Genomic DNA, 20,465 nt, shown 5'->3' on the forward strand with positions numbered 1-20,465 from the left:
ACGGTGACACCACGGAGATGCATAACAAATGACGGAGCCACCTGAGTGCAGAGGCAAGTCTGATGATGGAGCTGGGCCCAATCTGAGCAGCGAACTCCCTGCTGGCTCTGGGGCGGCTGCGGAGGTTGCACAGCTGGAGTGTCCACTCTCCTGGACTCCCTTTAGTTGCCGAGAGCTGTTCCCAGAGCCCCCATCTCTGAACCATCCTAGGTCGTCAGGATCAGAGATATGTTCAGGGTGACGGACGCTATTGCTGCCCCGTGATCCTCGCAGGCTGGCAGGTGGAGACTGGGGTCCTCCCCACGCTGTGAGCTCTCCTCTCCCAACGTTTGCTGAAGCGCTGTCAGCTCCTCCTGGCTGCTTTTTTTAGCTGCTGGAACGCTAAGGCCAAACCGGAAGAAGTGCGTTTACCTGTGTCCTTCCTGTGAATGAATCAGTACCTCGCTTTCTTTCCCAAAGTCAGTTTTCTTTTGAAGTAGTTTTCTGTCCTGTGCTTTGAATCATTTCTTCAGTGTTTTTAATAATTCTCTGTCAGAAGAAAACCGTGGTTTTTTTCTTGCTTTTTATTCATAGATATTACCCAGTGAACCAAACTTGGCCAAATTGATCGGTTTTCTCAGGAGTTGACCTGATTTGGGTCCCTTCTTCAGGATGCTGAGCTGGGGAGGCAGGCCCAGCTGGGATGGGACCCTGCCCCAAGCAGGGCATTCCTCTCCTTGTCGAAGGGGCTGTCATCTCGTCGGAGCTCCGAGGCCCATGTTAGCCTGGAGTCCTCGGGTGGGGGGGCCTCGCAGGAGGACTTGTCGGCCAGGAGATGGTGGCGGCTCGGGGTCCATCCCGGGTCCTTCCAGGAGGCCATGCACCCATCAGCAGAGCTGAGGGAGCCCCCCATCCCACTGCTCCCAGAGAAAGTTCCGTGCCCGTGAGCTGAGAGAGGGCCCCTTGTCTCCTGAGCTTTAAATTCTGGACGGGGAGACGACAGAAATGGGGCTCAGCATGCCGCGTCCCGCATGCCGTGTTCCACCCCCGCCCACACGGCCTTTTTTTGGGAGCTGAGATTTCAGATGGAGCGCGGACGCGGCAGGAAACTCAGAGCTCTTCCTGGGGATGGAGGGACCCACCCTGGTCACCCCCGGGGGCCTGCACATTGCCCACCCCTGGGAGGGCTCCAGGGGGCCGTCCTCTGGGCGACAGCCAGTGGAGACCCTGACACCTGCCCTCCTGGTGGGAACCACCAGCCCTGGGGAGGGGGCACGATTCCACTGGGACCACACCCCCTGGCCCTGTGGGTTCCATTGGAGAAGGGTCTACATGTCCTCCAGTGCCCTGGACTTGCCCCGCTGTCTGCACAGCTAACCCCGCAAGGCCTGTCTGTCCCCCAGAAACACCAGCGCACTCCCCGCAGACAGACACTGCTGCCACGTTAGACAAGGCTCTCTGTGTTTTGCAGAAGTCTGCACAGTGTGGGGAGGAAAAAGCAGACCCGGCAGCCTGGCCTTTTGCCCCACTGGCTGGACACCCCTGACCTCTGTGACTCTGAGCCTGTCCACTTCACGGTTGGCCGTGGGTCACCTGTGCCACAGGGAGAGGGACAAGGGTTGGAGCCTGGGTAGCCAGGACTCCCTGGCCTGGGACAGCTCCATCTCTGAAAGTGAAGCAGTTTTTAACAGGTATGGGGCTGAGAGGGGTGCCCTGGGCGCTTGGGAGGGACCGCCCGTCTCATGGTGCAGGGGACACTGATCCGCCCTGTGTGCGCGCGGGCTCTGTCCCCGCAGAGATGGCGTGTCCAGCCCTCCCAGCAGGACCGTCCCCCGTGACGGGCACAAGCGTCCCTTCCACCCCTGCCCTGCCTGCAGCCTCTGCTCCGGCTCTGCCCCAGACCTGCGTGCGCTTCACTGGCAGACACTGCTTTTTGCTTTGCTGACCTGCATTGTTGTTTTTCTTGGTTTGTTTATTTTACTTGGTTGAATTTTTTTTTTTTTTTTAGCTGTGCTACAAGGCTTGTGGGAGCTTAGCTCCCAGACTAGGGATGAAACCTTATCGGGGACCAGCCTTGATGTGGCCCAGGGTATCCTCGGGATGAACGGCGTCGGCATCAGAGAGAGAGACAGGGGCTGATGATTCCTTGGTTTACGCAGGAAACCAATAAAACCCCAGCACGGGGTTTACGTAGGCCGCAGGCGCCCTCTCGAATCACTGGAAGTACCCCACCAGGGCACCCCCTCGAGTGGGTCTTAGAAGCTCAGGCAGATAAGTAAACGCAGAGGGCCCAGCGCTCCAAGGATCTCAACCAGAAAAAGGAGAATAGAGAAAAGGACGGAAAAAGAGAAAGAACGACATGGGGAGACCAAGCTTTAGTGAGCAAGGCCCAAAACTTTATTTTCCAGTGCTGCTTTTGTACCCTAAGCTGTGCACATAAAAAATAGAGAAAGAGAGGTATAGAGTCACGCCAAAATCACGCAGGGTCAGCAGTCTTGACCCTTATCAGGATCAGGGCTCATTTTTTTGTATGTCTTGTGATATACAAAAGTTTTGGGTGGTTTACATCATCTTCTGGCCAGGTGGCCTGCTAACAGTTTATGGCCCTCTCTCCTAACAAAGATTAGTTAGCTAGAAAAAGTCTTATATTCTTTTAAGATGATTTTCCTAAAGTCAGGTGCTAGACACATGACAAAGTTACATTCCTATAAGGCACAGGTGTAGTGAGCTACAAGAAAGGAATTTATTAACTTAAGATCTGATGTGGTTAAATCAAAGGCTACTACTTATATTCTCTATATGTGATTAATATATTTCCAAGGATACAATAGATAGAGGAAACTTTGCAGCAAGCATTGATTCAACAATGAAATCTTTTTTAGTACTATTCTAACAATTTTAACTTCTTCAACAGATTCCTGTATTTTAGAATATTAGGCTTTCTGTCCTTGCATGGCTGGGAGGCTGTAAACAGTCACATTCATAATTGTAAGAGCCCGGACAAACTTGTCATGCAAGTTAGAAAGCTATCAGAGGGGCTTGGATTGGAACACTCCTATTAAGCCGAGAAGAACTTTTTAACTACAGCTCTGAATTAATGTTTTCAGAGAAAGGTGGTTGGGGGGAAGCCCCCGTAAGTATTAGAGGACTTGGTAAGAGGCGTAAGATAGTAAGGCAGTCAGACTCCGGTTTTCTTTGGGGTAGATGCTCAGGTAAGTCCAGGGGGTTCCTCGAGTCCTGATTAGCCTTTGCCCGTCAGGCCTCTTCCCCAATTGACCTTTGCCACGGGTAGGATTTCCCTCGCTGGCTCCCGGCAAAACCTGTTTTCTCAACAGTAAAAGCCGGAGTCCTAACCACTGGACCACCAGGGAATCCCCTTTGTGTTTTTAAGTTGGAGTGATTTGGGTACCTGTTGCACCTGTCGGTGACACACTTCTGGGGGGATTAGCGAGTCCTTGACACAAATCTGGTCCAGGGAGACTTCTAAGGCCAGGAGGACGTGCTTGGGTACACAGAGTGGCGTTCTGGAACTGCTTCCCCAGACCATGCACCGAATCCTGCTGTTGCGTCCAGGGCCGGGGGTGCACCTGTGCAGGGGCTGGGGACCTGTGCTCGGAGGGTACGCTTGTCGCTACGGTCCATGGGCCACCCTGACCTTCTGCCATGTGCTGCCCTCCCCCGGCTCTGGGGGTCCTTGCCCCCCACCACCCGGATCGTGCGGCTACCCTCAGCCTCCTGGTCCCCAGGCTCTCGCATGTCAACCTCCAGCTCCTGGGGCCCTGGCTGCTCCGCATCCTGCTGGGGGCAGAGCCCAGGTCTGGACCCCAAGGGCCATCTCCTGAGAGGGCACCTCCTGAGGGCTGCCTCCCGAGTCATTGGGCAGATTCTGAGACCGGGATCCCAAGGGCTGCCTCCCAAGACGTTGGGCAGAAACCTCCCAAGATGTTGGGCAAATTCTGAGGCCAGGCTCCCTTGGCACACGGGGTGTGTGGCCCATGAGTGTTTGTGGATTGATGGGCGGTTAGCAAGTGCACGGATATCAGCCGTCAGGACGCGTGTTTATCCTTCAGTCTAGCAGCTCCTCCTCTAGGAGTCAGCCCTGTGAAGACATCATTGATGACCTGAGTCTGTGAGCCCGTTGGGAAGCGATGGGCCAGTCTTGAAGGGATGGGTCAGTGGGAAGCGATGGGCCAGTGGGGTCTGATGGGCCAGTGGGGACGGATGGGTCCATGGGGACCGATGGGCCAGTGGGGCCCGAAGGGTCAGTGCGGTGCTGAGGACAGCTCGGAGTGGGGGAGGAAGGAGGGGTGCTGGGCACAGGTCGCGGTCACTCCCTGAAAGGACGTGGGGGCGTGTCCAGAGCTCTGAGGTTTGTCCCTTGAGGAAAAAGAGCTCCAAACCAGGGAGAGCCCCCGCTCCCCGCAGCTGGAGAAGGCCCGCCCCCGTCGTGGCCAAAACTGAACATTTAAATTGGTCAATTAGAAACAATAAAGCTGGTTATGCACTGCATCGGGAGTGGCCGCCCTGCACGGTTCACTTACGGGGCTGCGGCTGCAGGCCTGGTCGGGGGGCTGCACGTGGCCTGGGCCTCAGGAGGGCTGTGGGCAGCGTGGCCCTGGTGGGCTGGGCAGTCACGGTCAAGTCGCATCCCGGGTCCGGTTTGCAGACTCAACCGTGCCCTCGGGGCTCAGCTCGGAGGAGTCGGGTCTGGCCGAGTGTCCACGGTGGAGGAGGTAGAATCGGCGCTGTGACCTGTCTGGAGGGTGCTGGGTCCTGAGGCTGCCCTGGGATCGGGGCCTTGGGCGGGGCCGCCACGGCCGCGCTGAGCTTCTGGCGGACAGAGCCAGGTGACGGTGGTGCCCCTTCAGCCCGCTGGCGTCGAGAGAAACACAGGACCCTCCGGGAAGGGTCGGGTCCCGGGGGCTGCTCCGGTCTGCCCCCAGCTCCTCCCCCAGGGTCCACCGTGCTGGTCTGAACGTGAGTGTGAACTCCCGTCCATTAAAGCACGAGGACTGATGCTGAGGCTGAAACTGCAATACTGTGGCCACCTCATGCGTCGAGCTGACTCAGTGGAAAAGACTCTGATGCTGGGAGGGATTGGGGGCGGGAGGAGAAGGGGATGACAGAGAATGAGATGGCTGGATGGCGTCACTGACTCAATGGACATGAGTTTGAGTGAACTCCGGGAATTGGTGATGGTCAGGGAGGCCTGGCGTGCTGTGATTCATGGGGTCGCGGAGAGTCGGACACGACTGAGCGCCTGAACTGACCTGAAAGTGCAAGGCTGTCCGTGCAGGGGGAGGGGGCTCCTGGGGAGCATGTTGGTGGCGACAGGGTCGTCACGGAGCCTGAGCTTGGGTGGGTCCGTGCTGGCCGTCGTTGCCCGGGCCCTGAGAACTTGACCCAAAGTGAGGAATCGGACACCCACAGGCAGTGTGCTTCACTCGCTGCCCAGCGTGGACACAGGCGGTTTCAGGGATTCACACACTTCCCCAAGAGTCTCTTATCTCGCCGTGAACTAGAACGTGTTCTGTCATCAGTTACAGCTATAGAAATGATGAGATTCCTGCAAAAATTATGAGCACTGGATGAGCTCAGCCAGTATCCCAGGAGAGTTGCCCCAGAGCCCCCGTGAATCCCCGTGGCTGTCCTAATGAGCCCCCGTGACGGGGAGGAGCAGGGCTTAGACTGGAGCCTCCTCTCACTGTCCCAGAGGCGTGCACCCAAGGTCAAGGCTGCCCCTTCTGCAGCCGAGGCGGGGACCTGAGCCAGGCCCCCCGGTGCCAGAGGCCCACAGCAGTCCTTGACCTTCCCCCAGGCCGGTCTGCAAGGACACCAGCTGCCTTGGAGCAGGGCCACCTCAGTGACCTCACTTAACTCGGTCACCCTTGTAAGGACACCTTCTCCAAATAAGGTCACGTCTCAGGCCCTGGGAGTCTGGCATCAACATGTGAATCTGGGGGGACACGGTCCAAGCCGTAAAAATCCCTGTTGGACTGTGATGGAAGAGGTGAAACCAGTGAGTAAGGAGTTTTCATGTTTCTAAGACTCTCTGCTAAAGAAAGGGGTCTTTGTGTCTCGTTTCCAGGGACTCTCTTGCTTGTTCAATTGATAGATTTTTAATTCAGGCGGAGAAGGGTGGGAACAGGCAGCTTAGTGGATCTGCTGTCCCTCATGCGGCCCCAGGCCTGACCCCAGCCGCTCTGCGTTCGCGTCTGCTGCCTCCCGCCGGCTCCCACCAGGGGCCCTGGTCTCTCAGGCCCTTGGTCTAGCCTCTGTTCTGCTCGTGCGTTTATTTCACGTGCTGAGAGGTACACATGAAATAGACTCGTTTCCCAGTTCGCTTGCTGAGTGGGCTCTGTGACTCTGAGTGTTGGGGCCAGACCCCTTCCTGGAGCAGTGAGTTCCAGCTTGGAAGTTACAGGAGGAACCGCGAGTCTCCATGCCTGCCTGTGGGCGACTCCCTTCTCCAGTCCCTGCAAATCTGTCCTGCTGGTTGTCTTAACACTGAGACCTGAGCATTCCCATGGGCTGGTGGGGGTGTGTGGATGGGTCTGAAGGGACTCTTACCTCTCCAGCTGAGCTGTTTAAGATCCTACATGATGATGCTGTTCAAGTGCTGCAGTCAGTATGTCAGCAAATTTGGAAAACTCAGCAGTGGCCACGGGACTGGAAAAGGACTGGAAAACGTCAGTTTTCATTCCAGTCCCAAGGAAAGGCAATGCCAAAGAATGTTCAAATTGCCATACAGTTGCACTCATTTCACATGCTAGCAAGGTTATGCTCAACATCCTTCAAGCTACCTATGGCTGATTCATGTCATGTATGGCAAAACCCAACACAATATTGTAAAGCAATTATCCTTAAATTAAAAATAAATCCTTCAAGCCAGGCTTCAGCAGTGCATGAAGTGAGAACTTCCAGATGTATGGCTGGGTTAAGAAAAGGCAGAAGAATCAGAGATCAAATTGCCAACGTTCGCTGGATCATAGAGAAAGTAAGGTAATTCCAAGAAAACATCTGCTTCATTGACTGCATGAAAGCCTTTGACTGTGTAGATTGCAACAAACTGTGGAAGATTCTTAAAGAGATGGGAATACCAAACCAGTTTACCTGACTCCTGAGAAACCTGTTGCAGGTCAAGAAGCAGCAGTTAGAACCTTCCATGAAGCAACAGCCTGGTTCAGAATTGGGAGAGGAGTACAGCAAGGCTGTGTATTGTCAGCCTATTTATTTTATTTAACTTGTATACAGAGTACATCTTGTGAAACACCAGGCTCACAAACTCACAAACTGAATCAAGATTGTGTGAAATTAAGATGCTTGCTCCTTGAAAGGAAAGCTATGACAAACCTCGACAGCATATTAGAAAGCAAAGACATCAGTTTGCCGACAAAGTTCCGTCTAGTCAAAGCTATGGTTTTTCCCGTGGTCATGTATGGATGTGAGAGTTGGACTGTGAAGAAAGCTGAGCGCCGAAGAATTGATGCTTTTGAACTGTGGTGCTGGAGAAAACTCTTGAGAGTCCCTTGGACTGCAAGGAGATCCAACCAGTCCATTCTAAAGGAGATCAGTCCTGGGTGTTCGTTGAAAGGACTGATGCTAAAGCTGAAACTCCAATGCTTTGGCCACCTCATGTGACGAGTTGACTCACTGGAAAAGACCCTGATGCTGGGAAGAATTGAGGGCAGGAGAAGAGAACAGCATCACTGACTCAATGGACATGAATTTGAGTGAACTCCAAGAGATGGTGAAGGAAGGGAAGCCTGATGTGCTGCAGTCCGTGGGGCTTGCAAAGAGTCGGACACGACTGAACGCCAACATCTCCCCGTAGTTATCTTTTAAACAAACTGTAATGTGAACAGGTTCACCTGTTATTCAGACAAATATCTGTGTCTTTATCAGTCTTTTCCCAGAGCTGATTCAGCCAAGGATTGAATTGGGAGATTTAATTTCTTAAACGCCTACTGCTGTTTGGAAACTGAGTGTTTAAAGGTGACACAGAACTAGGGACTCTGGCAGCTTTCTCTGTGAATAATCCATTTCTCGCTTCTTCACAGGGATCTTCGCTTTAACAGAATCAGAGAGATCCAGCCGGGAGCCTTCAGGGGGCTGAGAAACCTGAACACATTGTAAGTCCAAACATTGTCCTGGGAACTGGTAGGACAAGATGCACAGACCATCACCACTTTCTCCTGTGGGCTTGGGGTCCCCCATCGACCGTGAGGGTGGGCGTGGCTGGGCGGGAGAGGCCGAGCCTGCCAGAGGGGTTTGCACATGGAGGTGCCTGTGGATGGCCGTGGTCCCTGTGTCTCGACTGACAGCTGTGAGCCTGTCCATCCTCTGGGTCTGGTGCAGGCCTGTGCTGGCCACACCTCCCTGGCAGGCTCACAGGGACAGCCCTCCCCCTCCCCCCCGATCCCCCACCGAGCCCCCGTGGATCCTGGCGGGGTGGGGTGCCATCCATCTGTGTCCCAGTGTTTAGACCCCCGGGGGGACAGAGGGAAGGGGCCCGACTCCAGGCTGCCACGGGCTGTGCTGAGCGACGTGGGAGGGGGTTCTGGCTCTCCCCCAGAAGGTGACTGGTCTGTGCAGGGCGCTGTGCCAGGCCTGGGGGCTGTGAGCCTGGTGGGGGCATGTGTGGCTCCACCCCTCGCTGTGACAAGGCTCCCTGGAGAGAGACCCCCTGAGGACACCCCGCACCTCCAGCGGGGCCTCCCAGCTGGCCGGGGTGGAGGACAGGAGAGACGCGGGAGAGGGCAAGCCGCTTTGTGCAGAAGCGAGGGAGTCACAGCACGCGGGCCGCTCGTGTGCATGGGTGTGGACACCGTCCTGTCCAGCACCCATGCTGCCCTTGGTTGTGTCGAGTTGCGTTTAGCAAGTGTCAGTTTTAAGGCCTGCGGCTGATCCTTGCGTGACCTTCTCCAGGGCCGTGGAAACAACCTCCGTGACACAATTCGGAGGTGTCGTCGTTTGTAAAATTCTTACTGAAACGTTTTTCCACAGGCTTCTCAACAATAATCACATCAAGAGCATACCTGGTGGGTCGTTTGAAGACTTGGAGAATCTGAAATACCTGTAAGTCGTGACTAGTTTTCTACACCAGAGTCTGCTGTCTGTATTTGGACTGTTTAATCATTGAGCTAACTTCCATATTGTTGTAAATTATTGCAAATACATTCAACTGAAAAAGAGGTTTTGTTTTTAGAAGGTGAGTGAAATTTTGACTGAAATTTTTTAAGTGAGTTGTTACCAGGATCAGGTGCTGCTCGGTGTGATTTCTAGGGTTTATCTGCTAAGCCTTAAGTAAGTAGGTTGGATAAAATTAAAAACTGCAGTTCTGAAAATCACTGTCTGGTAATGGTAACCCCTGTTGAGCCGTGCAGCTGCTGCTATGAGCAGCTGACGCGTGTTTTGTGGGTCTGCGCTTTCAGGGCAGTTTTGGGATGTCTTCAGCTGTGGGCTGATGGAACCTGGAAATGACGAATCCCTTTGGAATGTCACTAACTTGTGAATAACTTTCCCATCTTCGCCGAGTGATTTCATCTCTTATTTTAATCTAAAGTTTATTTCCCTTATAAGAATTGATTTGAAGTAATGAGTTTATTAGCACTGAGAGCATTTGCTCGTAGAAGTCAGTTTTGCAGTTAGAAAACGGCCCACTTGGTTCAGTACTTTCACGGGCACTTTTTCTGAAGTTGGAAACCTTAACAAAACCCTGGGCACACTGCTGGTTCTAAGATCAGAAGCGAGTGTCATGTGCTTTGAGGAAATTACTCTCCATTTTAGGACTTTAGATAACTGTTCAGCTAGAGCCATTTTAACGAGGGATTTATGTCAGTGATGTAATTCGTGTGAACCTGGCTGTCTCCGGTCCTGTTGAGTTTAGATGAGAGGGTGCTGGTGATCAAGAGCTAACATTAATTCTTTATTGAGCATTTCCCTTCACGGAGCTCCCTAAAGTGTTGCGTTTACACAGTTTTCTCTGTCATTTTAGTGTCAGTATGTTAATTTTTCATTAGCAGGCTTCACACTAAGCCTTGTTGCTTATTTTTAAAATGAGGGAGAGGTCTCCTATTTATTCTTGAGTTTTCATTTGTTTACTTACGTTTTGGTTTTTGATTTTAAAGCAGTGTAATATCCTGACAGGGCTTCCCTGGTATCTCAGCTGGTAGAGACTCCGCCTAAAATGCAGGAGACGCTGGTTTGATTCCTGGGTCTGGAAGATCCCCTGGAGAGGGGTTAGTCTACCCACTCCAGTGTTCTTGGGCTTCCCTGGTGACTCAGATGTTAAAGAATCCTCCTGCAATTCGGGAGACTCGGGTTTGATCCCTGGAGTAGGGCATGGCTACCCACTCCAGTGTTCTTCCTGGAGAATCCCCATGAACAGAGGAGCCTGGTGGGCTACAGTCCATGGGGTCGCGAAAGGTCAGACAGGACCGAGCGACTCAGCACAGCACAGCACAAGCTGCAGAAGAAAGCAGAAGCAGAATGTGCTCACTGATCGCCAGTATTTGCAGTGTGTGTGCAAGTTTACTCTTTTTTGTTTTTTAATTTTTAAACTTTTGGGGGGCTTGAATTACCCAAGAGCAACTTATTATTGACTCTGTGATTACATTTCCAGTTAAGTAGTTCGGGATACTGCATTTTTCACTTAAGTTAATTTTTAACAATAATATTTTTATATTATTATATAATATATATCCCCACCTCCAACCTGAAGGCATCTGAGACACCCACAGCGGTTGGTCCCAGGGTCACCAAGGGTGGGCTGCGCAGTGGTGGTAACGGGAGGAGGTGGCCCAGGGAAGGGCTGCAGCTGTGGTGGGAAGGGGACCCGTGACCCTGCCGTCCGGCTCCTCCCCCAGCTCCCTGGACCTCATCACTAGGGCCCATCTTGACAGGCACTGACCTCGGAGACGGGGCAACATGCAGTGCGAATGTTTGAGAAGCTTCCGGAAGTGATTGTTTCATCCTCAGTTCAGTTCAGTTCTCAGTCCTGTGCGACTCTTTGCCACCCCATGAACCGCAGCACGCCAGGCCTCCCTGTCCGTCACCAACTCCCGGAGCTCACTCAAACTCATGTCCATAGAGGCGGTGATGCCATCCAACCATCTCATCCTCTGTCGTCCCCTTCTCCTCCCACCTTCAATCTCTCCCAGCATCAGGGTCTCTTCAAATGAGTCAGCTCTTTGCATCAGGTGGCCAGAGTATTGGAGTTTCAGCTTCAACATCAGTCCTTACAATGAATATTCAGGACTGATTTCCTTTAGGATGGATTGGTTGGATCTTCTTGCAGTCCAAGGGACTCTCAAGAGTCTTCTCCAACACCACAGTTCAAAAGCATCAATTCTTCGGCGCTCAGCTTTCTTCACAGTCCAACTCTCACATCCATATATGACCACTGGATACTCCAAGACACATATTAATCAAATTAACAAAGATCGAACACAAAGAACAAATATTAAAAGCAGCAAGGGAAAAGCAGCAAATAACACATAAGGGAATTCCCATAAGGATAACAGCTGATCTTTCAACAGAAACTCTTCAGGCCAGAAGGGAGTGGCAAGACATACTTAAAGTGATGAAAGAAAATACCCTACAGCCCAGATTACTATACCCAGCAAGGATCTCATTCAAATATGAAGGAGAAATCAAAAGCTTTACAGACAAGCAAAAGCTGAGGGAATTCAGCATCACCAAACCAGCTCTCCAACAAATGCTAAAGGATCTTCTATAGACAGGAAACACAGAAAGAGTGTATAAACTTGATCCCAAAGCAATAAAGAAAATGGCTACGGGATCGTACTTATCAATAATTACCTTAAATGTAAAAGGGGTGGAATTTTCAAAAAGGCTAGGAAACAATTCTCATAGCCATCAATAGTTCAGTGTTGAGTTCATGAATAGTTTTTAAAGTTTGGGACAAACTGTAGTATTTGCTATTTGAAGTACTATTTGTAATTGGCATATTACGATGTAACATTGGCCTTCATTTCCAACTTAAAACGCCTAAAAATGCCTAACAGGTTTTTAGATTTGTGAATTTTAGTTGAAATGTATTTTACGATGTTACTAAACCTGCAGAAATATTTAAATATTTCAGAGAACTTATTCACTGTACATTTAATTTATTTTATTTATAAAAGTTATGAACTGTAGAAAGTTTTACTTGTTGGGTCAAATGCTTGTTGCATTTGAAGTGCTAGTTACAAGAAAATCAAATACCTTCAATGTATAAATGCTATTAAGTTTTTAAAGGACTCTGGAGTATAAGTAAGTTTGTTTAAAGAAATTTAGTCTGTTCAACTTGAATCAGCTCTGTCAAACATTAATTAAAAGCCTCATTTAAAAAAATAAAATAAAATAAATCACAAAAAAATAAATAAATAAAAATAAACTAAAAAAAAATAAAATATATACATATACAGCAATATTTACAAACAAAAAAAAAAAAGAAAGAAAGAAAGTTCACTGATAAAGGTAACTAGAAAGTAAAATAAAAGCTAGTATATTGTAAAAAGAAAAAAGAAACCATAGCCTTGACTAGACGGACCTTGGTTGGCAAAGTAATGTCTCTGCTTTTTAATATACTATTTAGGTTGGTCATAGCTTTCCTTCCAAGGAGTAAGTGTCTTTTAATTTCATGGCTGCAATCACCATCTGCAGTGATTGTGGAGCCCAAGAAAATAAAGTCAGTCACTGTTTCCCCATCTATTTCCCATGAAGTGATGGGACCGGATGCCATGATCTTCGTTTTCTGAGTGTTGGGCTTTAAGCCAACTTTTTCACTCTCCTCTTTCACTTTCATCAAGAGGCTCTGTAGTTCCTCTTCACTTTCTGCCGTAAGGGTGGTGTCATCTGCATGTCTGAGGCTATTGATACTTCTTCTGGCAATCTTGATTCCAGCTTGTGCTTCATCCAGCCCAGCGTTTCTCATGATGTACTCTGCATATAAGTATATATTTTATCCTTGGTGTTTATTTAATTGGTGAGTGTTCCTTACCTGCTGGAACCCCAGTGACTTCTGGGTAAGGAATAAACCTTCCCCTGCACTAAGATATCCTCATGATGAAATGAACCCTTGAGAAAGAACTCATAATCAAAGGGTAAACTCTGTGATGAATTAGAGAATTGTTTATGCTTTCTTATTCACTCATGACCAATACCCAGTTATTTTTAGGGAAAATGGATTATCCCTGATGTCTTTACCAGCATGCCGTGGTCCAGCTGTTGCTCATGTTCTTTGAAAGTATTTCTTTACTCTCATCTTTTTGAAGTCCATGCAAGGTGATGTCAGTGTTGACATTTTGCTGTGCTTTTGATTTGTTTTTAAGAAGTGGGCACAGAAACCTCCCTTCAGACTTAGCTCGTAGAGGAGTTGCAATAGGAGAACTCAGGGAGACCCGGACAGGAGTAACCATGTGTGGGGCTGTGTTCCAGAGCCTCTGTGTGTTTGTGGAATTTCAGTGATTGATCCGGAAAGGCTGCAGTCCCCAGCCTTTTTGGCACTAGGGACCGGTTTTGTGGAAGACAGTTTTTCCCTGGATGGGGGTGGGGGTGGCTTCAGGAATGATTCAAGTGTGTCACGTTTATCATGCAGTTTATTTCTATTATTATCACATCAGCTCCACCACAGATCATCAGACATCTGATCCCAGAGCTTGGGGCCCCCTGCTGCAAGGCACTGCTATTCCCTCCATTTTACACAGGAAGAAATGGAGGCAGAGAAGCGTGTGTTCTTATTTAAGAATCAGCATTCAGTGGCAGCTCAGGGATTCAAATCCCCCACCCGGAGAAGCAATGTCCTGTCAGGTTGGCACCAGGCCTCCAATGGGGGCCTTCTGGCTGGTTTAGGTTCAGGCTTGCAGCTCCTTGTGACGTGGCCTCCGCAGATTGGTGCCCAGTAAGAGGGGAGGGAGCCTGGTAGGACTGCAGCCCTGGTCCCGCTGGACTCCCTGCAGACGTCGGTCAGAGAGGGCATGTCCTGGGAGAAGGCCTGAGCCAGAGCGGTGCTGCTCGCCAGGCGGGGGGACAGGCAACAGCCGAGCCACAGAGCGTGCAGAGCAGGGCCTGCCCGAGTTACTCTGCAGGGAAGTGTGGGATTTGATCGTCCCTCAGTGGGTGTGCAGAGCAGGGCCTGCCCGAGTTACTCTGCAGGGAAGTGTGGAATTTGATCGTCCCTCAGTGGGTGTGCAGAGCAGGGCTTGCCTGAGTTACTCTGCAGGGAAGTGTGGGATTTGATCGTCCGTCAGGGGGTGTGCAGTACAGGGCCTGCCCGAGTTACTCTGAAGGGAAGTGTGGGACTTGACTGTCCATCAGGGAGCGTGCAGAGCAGGGCCTGCCCAAGTTACCCTGCAGGGAAGTGTGGGATTTGATCGTCCGTCTACCCGCAGCAGTGATGGAGGGGCACCCGGGTCAGGTGTCTCCACGTCTGCCTATAGGTGGCCACGGTAGAGACGTGTTCTGAGGTCCTGGGCAGACGGGCAGACTCAGCACACACGAGTTTGCAGGGTTGGTGAATCGGACACTTCGGTGTGAACGTCTTCATCTTCGATGGGCCCCTTCCGGAGCTGGCAGACTCATCCTGGGAAGGATGGGCAGTGCACACTTGAGGCCTTGAGGACCACAGGGGTGGGTTTCCAGGGAGCACAGTGTCAGCCACAGGTGACCGTAAGTGAGGTCGTGTGGCCCTGGGCCAACACAGCTGCATTTTCCAACACTGAGATTTTAATTTCACATGATATTCACACGTCTCCAAACATTCTTCTTTGGAAATTTTCAGTCATTTAAAGACATAAGAACCGTTCTTAGCCTGCAGACCTTGTAGAAATAGGCACCAGCCCATTGCGTGGTTCTTCAGTTAGCCATGGTTGCTTCTGTTTTAGAAGAATGGGATTTGAGTGGATGACTGGGTCCAGACCAATTTAGTCTTTACAATTTCTATTCCCTAGATTATTTCTGGGCATTTGAAAGTGGGCTTCCCAGGTGGCTCAGTGGTAAAGAATCTGCCTGCTGATGCAGGAGACGCAGGTTTGATCCCTGGGTCTGGAAAGTCCCCTGGAGGAGGGCATGGCACTCGCCCCAGTATTCTTGCCTGGAGAATCCCATGGACAGAGGAGCCTGGCGGGCTACAGTCCACAGGGTCATAAAGAGTCAGGCACGACTGAGCACAGGTGCACACGTTTGAAACTGTATTGGTGTCAGTCACAGAACGTTCCCTTCAGTGCATTTTACCTGTCAGGAAATTTTATTTTCTTCAGGCTCTGAAGCATGTGCTCTGTCAGCCATGCATAAGCTGCCCGCCAGCAATCCGTGCGTCTGGGGTGCGGTGGTCTGACGTCTCCAGTAGGAGGTTTTCCCCAGATAGAGAGGAGCCCCCAGTACTGTGTGAGCGTTCTGTTCGTGTCCTCACATGATCGTGAGCCTGGACACTGTCTCCAGGCCCTAGCGGAAGTCTCGTCGCCCTCCGAGTGCCAGCCTGGCGCGTGTTAACCCCGTGTTTCTTGTTTCAGCTATCTGTACAAGAATGAGATCCAGGCGATTGACCGGCAAGCCTTCAAGGGGCTTGCCTCCCTTGAGCAACTGTAAGTGCCCCCTGCTCTGGGTGTCTTGGATGTTACTTGCCCCTCACCTCTCACCCGGAGAGCGGGCCCCGTCTGCTGCCTGCACGATGCATGTCTGTGCTGGGGGACACGGGTGTTGCATGCAGACCACAAAGCCGCGATGCCTCTCCCCGCTCACGCCCTGGGCCCTGTGTTCCCAGACAAGGGCCAGTAACACCAGCTGACCTCTGCCCCTCTGTGTTGGAGACAGCCTCACAAACAGGTCCGAGCAGCTGGAGGTCTTCTGGGGAGAAGTGGGGACGAGGAGGCGGTTGTCCTTGCACAGCATTTCCTGTTTGTGAATCTGCACGTCGAGGCTACTTCCCTCGCTCATGACATCATTATTGTGGGGAAAATAAACTTTCCTCCAAGTGTTTCCAGTTAGGGAACACCGGATGCCGTTTCTAGGGCCTCGTATGAAGTCCTGCTCTGCTGTGAAGTCAGCCTGTCCATTTTAAGCAGAGTTCCTGGTCAGAGGCGTTTCTCTGACCTGCTTATTACTTGGCCAGTCTTGGGCTGGCCAGCACTGGGCTAGAGTCACCATGTGCCAGGCAGTTTGGTCCCGCGATGTCGCAGTGGAGGAGGAGGTCTTTGGTGTTTTGTTGGTTGGCAGGACACGGAAGCTTCCCCAGAGACCTTGAGACGGAACTGGGGAGGCCTCACCCAAAGCAGGAGCTTCCGAAGCACACGCTGGGCTCGTGCTTAAATACCTGTTTATTTATTTGGCTGAAAGCTGCTTTCCCGGCCCGCTGTGCTTGGCGTGGACTGGACTGGGGGGAGGTTGTCCCGAGGGCTGCGTGCACAGAGGTCAGGCCATCGCAGGGACCCGTGGGCGTCTGGAGAGGTGCGGGGGAGGGAGGCTTCCTGGAGCTTGTCCCCGCGTCCCTCTTGGTGTGAAGGGCTTGGGCTGGGCAGGACATGCACTCAGGAACCAGGTGAGGCTCCGGCCTTGGGGTTGGGGAAGTGAGCCGGGTTGTGTTTTGGAGGAAAACAGACCGAGTCTGCGCGAAAGGGGAGGAAGGGAGTGGCACGCCCCCGCCCAAGGTGCCACTTAGTCACACCTTAGTCTGGGGACTTGGGGCCCGTCCTGCAGACCCCAGGAGGCTCTGGGCAGGGGTCTCTGCTGCTGAGACTTGGGGGTGAAGAGGCGGCTTGGACTTGAGCCTACCTGCGTGGAGGCCCGTGCGGGAGAAGGGGCGTGTCCCCAGGGAGAGCAGGCTCAGCCCCACCCCCCCACCCCGTGTGTGCCCAGTCCTGCCCCCGGGGCTGGTTGGGGGGAGGCCGAGGCCCTGTCTGCCCAACATCTCTGCCCTCTCAGGCCTTAAAGGAGGAGGGCAGGCCAGTGCGAGTGTTTAGACTTCATTTGAGTGAATCGATTGAAGGGGCCTCACCAACGGGCTGTGTACGGATGCCCCCCACCGCTCCCGGGCTGGGTGAGGCTCGTGCAGGGATCTCACTAATGGGCTGTGTCCGGATGCCCCCACTGCTCCCGGGCTGGGCGAGGCTCGTGCAGGGGTCTCACTAACGGGCTGCGTCCGGATGCCCCCCGCCGCTCCCAGGCTGGGCGAGGCCGTGGGGCCGGTGCACACGCAGAGCGGGGAACCTCGTGAGGGGCTGCGGCCACAGGTCGCCAGCTGCCTGGTGTCCTTCGCGCTGGTCTCTGCCCCTCTGTTGGAGCCGCGCCGGCCTCCCGGAACCTGCAGGCCGGTGTCAGGCACAGAGCGGGGTGGGGCCCGTTCCTGCCCTGGGCCCATTTCCTCTCTATCGGGGGGCTGGCTGCCTGCGGGGCCGGCTCACGGGTTTTTAGACCCAGCTTCCCCGTCTCTCCCCATTGTCCTCGCCCAGGACTCACCATGGGCCTAGCTGGTGGGCGGGCTCCCTTGGTCAGCCCGGCTGGGCCATCCACGCCGACTGCTGGGGGCGCGTCCTCGGTAGTCAGGACAGAGCTCTCCTCCCCCCGCCTGCCCTGGCCACCCTGCCCTGAGGCCCCCACGCAGGCGGGGAGGACGCGGGGCACAGCCCAGCCCCACCAGGCCACCAGGGGGAGGCGGCCCAGTAGCCTGGCTCCCGCGCGGGCACTGTGTGTCCTCCCAGCGTGGGGGGAGAGCAGACCCCGGCGTGCCAGCTTGTCAGGAGGGGCTCCTGCGGAGACACCTGTCAGAACGTGACTTAGTCGTTCTTCTGAGGGAAAAACCCTCCGGCTTTCACAGTGAGAAGAGCAGTACTCAGGAAAGCCAGGAGAACTTGGTTTCACGGAAACGTGTCCGTTATAGAAAGCAAGGACTCATCTTAATGCACAGCGTCTGAGCGCTGGCGCTCTGTAACCCGAGGGCGTTTGAGGAGGTGCTGTGTCTCACTGAGCTCAGGCAGGTTCCTTCTGTGGACCTGTGTGCTGGTGGTTTCTGCAGCTGAGAAACAGCGTTCCCAGTGTCCCTTTGAAGCGTGAGTCAGGCTCTAAATCCACCTGTGAGTTAGACGGTTGGAACGAAGGCGTTCACATACCTGTGTGTGTGTTGAGGTGAAGATTCTTTTGGGTTTTCTAGAAAGGTCCGTGTCTGTGGAGCTGGGCATCCCTGGTCCCGCCCCCACGGGTGGGGAAGAGGCCCGGTGGGCGAGCTAGGCCCTTCCTCTCACGCTCCGTCCCCCATTTAAAGTCTGTGCCCCGTTTTCCACGGTCTTTAACCTTCCTGCTGGATGACTGCATTTGATCTGCATACAGCATAGGCGCTCTAGAGAGTTATCTGTTGATGTGTGGATTCGAATGACTTAAAGAAAACGTGTTCAGCGAAACTCCGTAGCTCTGTAGAAACACAGAATTGTGTGCAGCTTGTTTCTCATCCCCTTTTCTGAAAACCTCTCTAGATACCTGCACTTCAACCAGATAGAGACTTTGGACCCGGAGATATTTCAGCGCCTGCCGAAGCTGGAGAGGCTGTAAGTCCTGTCTGCCTCCTGTGCTTCTGGAGCTCCTGGCTCAGCCCCTCCCCTCTAACAGAGAGCACCTCAGCTGTCCACACTCTGGGGCGTCCCAGCAGGGAATCCGGGCTTCTCCCCGACAGGCCAGAAGAGGGCACAGCGATATGATGGGGAAATTAGTTACTTTCTCTGCTCGATAGCGTTGTTCCCAAGTTCATTGGTATTACACAAAGGCAGTCACCGAGATACTCTTTAAACTCTGATTGATTTGACTGTGTGTACCTTTTTCTACGTGCTGAAGAAGTATTTTAAAGAATCTCTTTGGTTTGTTGTCTCTTTCAACAGGTTTTTACATAACAACCGAATTACACACTTGGTTCCAGGGACATTTAATCGCTTGGAATCTATGAAAAGATTGTAAGTACACTGACCTGTATGCTGTCTTCCCAGCAAAGATGGCTTCTCCATGCTGTGCTTTTACCTCCCGTTTCACTGGGTATTTCGAGGATGTCACGCCCTTCTGGATGTGCCTCAGGAAGGGAGGGTGGATTACACCATGAGAGCCACAAACCAAGCCTAGCTGACTCGGGAAATGTGGCCTCAGGTTAGCACACTAGGCAAGTGAGACTGTCCCAAAAATCAGTTTTAAATTCTTCAAATTAGCTTTTAATTCCATGCTAACATATTTTATTGGTGGAAATAACATCAGCCTAGAAAGAATCTCTAAGCTGTATTCCATTCCTTTTCTTGAGGCGTGGACACAACTGAATTCTGTCCATTTTCAGATCTCTGAAAAGAAGCTATCTTCACACTGATCACTTCTGACAAGACCGATGACACACCGAGGTGTTCTGACAGAACCGATGTGTTCTGACAGAACCAAACCAATTTGTTCTGAGAGAACCGAGTTGTTCTGACAGACCTGAGGTGTTCTGACAGAACCGAACCAAGTTGTTCTGACAGACCTGAGGTGTTCTGACAGAATCGAGTTGTTCTGACAGAATCAAGGAGTTATGACAAGACCGAGGAGTTCTGACAGAACTGAGGAATTCTAACAGAACCAATGACAGAACTGAGGTGTTCTGACAGAACTCAGGAGTTCTGACCAGACCGAGGAGTTCTGACAGGACCGATGACACTGAGGTGTTCTGACAGAACTGAACCGAGGTGTTCTAACAGACCGAGGAGTTCTGACAGGACCAATGACAGAACCGAGGTGTTCTGACAGAACTGAACCGAGTCGTTCTCACAGGACCGATGACAGACCGAGGAGTTCTCGTGCTGGTGGAAGACGCCGCCTCACGGCTTCTGTGCTGTTTCTCTGAGGCCGTTGTTTCTCAGTTAGACATTACTGAGTGTGAACAATGAACTGGACTTAAGAAAGAGACAGAAAGGTCAGATTGCCGAGCCTGCACCCAGAGTGGACTTCTGTTTCTCTCCTCACAAGCTTTCCTCACAATGTACAGTCTGTTTCTTCAGGATAAAGAAGAGAAAGAAATCTCTAGCCAAACCTCAAGCTGCATTCCAGGGCGGCAGATAAGATAACTGCTGCCTCTCCAACAGATAAGAGAGCAGGCGTTACCTGAATGGGTCAGGGCGGATGGCGCCTCCCTGAGTCCGGCACAGGCTGGCAGGCTTTGTCCCCCCACCGCCTTTCTGCCCCTCGGCCTTCGCCCTCGGTCCCGCCCTCTGCCTGCGCCGTGGCCTCTGCCCATCTGCAACACCTCTGACTTCTCGGCTCCATCGAGTTCCCCCCAACCCCCGGGTGACCGAGGGGAGCGTGCAGCCAGGGGCTTCCAGCCAGTGTCACCTGCGTGGGCCCACCTGCCCACCCACTGTCCCTGGGGCCCGTCCTCAGCACAGAGGTCCTGATGTTTTCCCAGCAGGGCTGAGGGGCCAGTGGGCGCCGGGCAGGTCCCTGAGGCAGGGGGAGCTCTGGAGGGTCTGTGTGGAGCCCCGTAGACC

At 52.5% G+C, this 20,465-nt stretch overlaps 1 protein-coding gene across 3 annotated transcripts in view; it reads left to right on the forward strand.

The window, feature by feature from the left end:
- PXDN (peroxidasin) overlaps window positions 1–20,465 on the forward strand; it is a 71,000-nt gene that overhangs the window by 17,595 nt on the left and 32,940 nt on the right. For 2 of the 3 annotated variants that reach the window (XM_055427812.2, XM_055427810.2), the window contains exons 2-6: window positions 8,040–8,111; window positions 8,986–9,057; window positions 15,495–15,566; window positions 18,447–18,518; window positions 18,846–18,917. In XM_055427812.2, coding sequence (XP_055283787.2) covers window positions 8,040–8,111; window positions 8,986–9,057; window positions 15,495–15,566; window positions 18,447–18,518; window positions 18,846–18,917 — 360 coding nt within the window. The remainder of the gene's footprint in view (window positions 1–8,039; window positions 8,112–8,985; window positions 9,058–15,494; window positions 15,567–18,446; window positions 18,519–18,845; window positions 18,918–20,465) is intronic. The other variant, XM_055427811.2, reaches the window with a different exon arrangement.

Source organism: Moschus berezovskii, chromosome 7 (assembly GCF_049115385.1).
Source record: "Moschus berezovskii isolate FMDL1 chromosome 7, NW_MosBer_1.0, whole genome shotgun sequence".
NCBI classification, from domain to species: Eukaryota; Metazoa; Chordata; class Mammalia; order Artiodactyla; family Moschidae; genus Moschus; species Moschus berezovskii.